Genomic DNA, 1,341 nt, shown 5'->3' on the forward strand with positions numbered 1-1,341 from the left:
ATCTGCAGATTAACTCGGGCTTCTTGTCTCCTTGACAGCTCAAGAACACCCCAGGCCAGGGCTTGCCACACCGGGGTCAGCTGGAGAACATCACTCTGTACGCCCTGCACCTCTGCGAATGCCTCTTCGATCCCTACCAGACGTGGAGGAGACAGCTGAGCGGGTGAGTGTCATCCTCCCCCCCCCTTTGCATTCCTCTACGGAGGCTCCTACAGCTGGTGGGTGGCTTGGCAGCATCCATAGAGTCTCCCTCGCAGAAGAGGTGGGGCGTACCTGACACTGCCTGACTATAGAGTCAGTTCTGTTCCCAGCAGAAAAAGGGCCAATCCTCCTGGCTGCCATGGTTGCCAACCTCCAGGTGCCACCTGGAGATCTCTCACTATTACAGCTGAGCTCCGGACAGCAGAGATCAGTTCCCCCTGAGAAAAGTGACAGCAAAAAAACAAACAAACTGTAATAAGACACCAAAGAAATCTAAATTGATTATAAAACTTGTGTTCGGTTTTTTCATATCTGTTGTGCCAGAGTTTATAGCCTGAAATTTCACTCGAGTCTGTATGTTCACTTACAAAGGTAAGGGCAATTTTGAAATCATCAAAGGGTAATTACGAGACGAATCCACGTTATCACAGAATGGAGTATTGACAGAAGAATCATCAAGTCATTTGAAAGAAGAATCACACGAGGATCCCGGAACTATAGACCCTAGATCTCTTTGAACTTTGTCAGTGAAACCGGTTTCAATCACGTTACAAAATATTTTCTTCTAAGTATATGTAAATAACAGTAAGGGGACAGTCATTCCAAAAGTAGTTCTGCAGTTGTTTACAAAATCTTATTTATGGGGCATCAGTTCAGAAATTAACAAAATTTAACTGGAAACTAACAAAAGCCTTCTAATGCTGGTATAGCCTCCTATGATAGCATGGTTATTGATACTGGCCTGTTGTTGGCCCTCCAGAGGAACTGGCTGGCCACTGTGTGAGACGGGAGGCTGGACTAGATGGACCCTCCCTGGTCTGATCCAGCAGGGCTCTTCTGGTGTCCTTCTCAGGGGAAGGCCTCGGCCTCTCTGACCTGTTGTTGGCCCTCCAGAGGAACTGGTTGGGCCCCTGTGTGAGACGGGAGGCTGGACTGGATGGACCCTCACTGGTCTGACCCAGCTGGGCTCTTCTGGTGTCCTTATCAGGGGAAGGCCTCCGCCTCTCTGCCCTGTTGTCGGCCCTCCAGAGGAACTGGCTGGCCCCTGTGTGAAATGGGAGGCTGGACTAGAGGGACCCTCACTGCTCTGATCCAGTAGGGCTCTTCTGATGTTCTGTTACTTTATCTATATATTTTCTA

The 1,341-nt window shown here is 49.1% G+C and overlaps 1 protein-coding gene across 1 annotated transcript in view; it reads left to right on the top strand.

Moving 5' to 3' along the window:
- NBEAL2 (neurobeachin like 2) overlaps positions 1–1,341 on the top strand; it is a 176,406-nt gene that overhangs the window by 58,704 nt on the left and 116,361 nt on the right. Inside the window, exon 5 of the mRNA XM_015407333.1 lies at positions 39–163. Within this exon, the coding sequence (XP_015262819.1) occupies positions 39–163 (125 nt within the window). The remainder of the gene's footprint in view (positions 1–38; positions 164–1,341) is intronic.

Source organism: Gekko japonicus, unplaced genomic scaffold, assembly GCF_001447785.1.
Source record: "Gekko japonicus isolate JY-2015 unplaced genomic scaffold, Gekko_japonicus_V1.1 scaffold2770, whole genome shotgun sequence".
In the NCBI taxonomy this organism is placed as follows: domain Eukaryota; kingdom Metazoa; phylum Chordata; class Lepidosauria; order Squamata; family Gekkonidae; genus Gekko; species Gekko japonicus.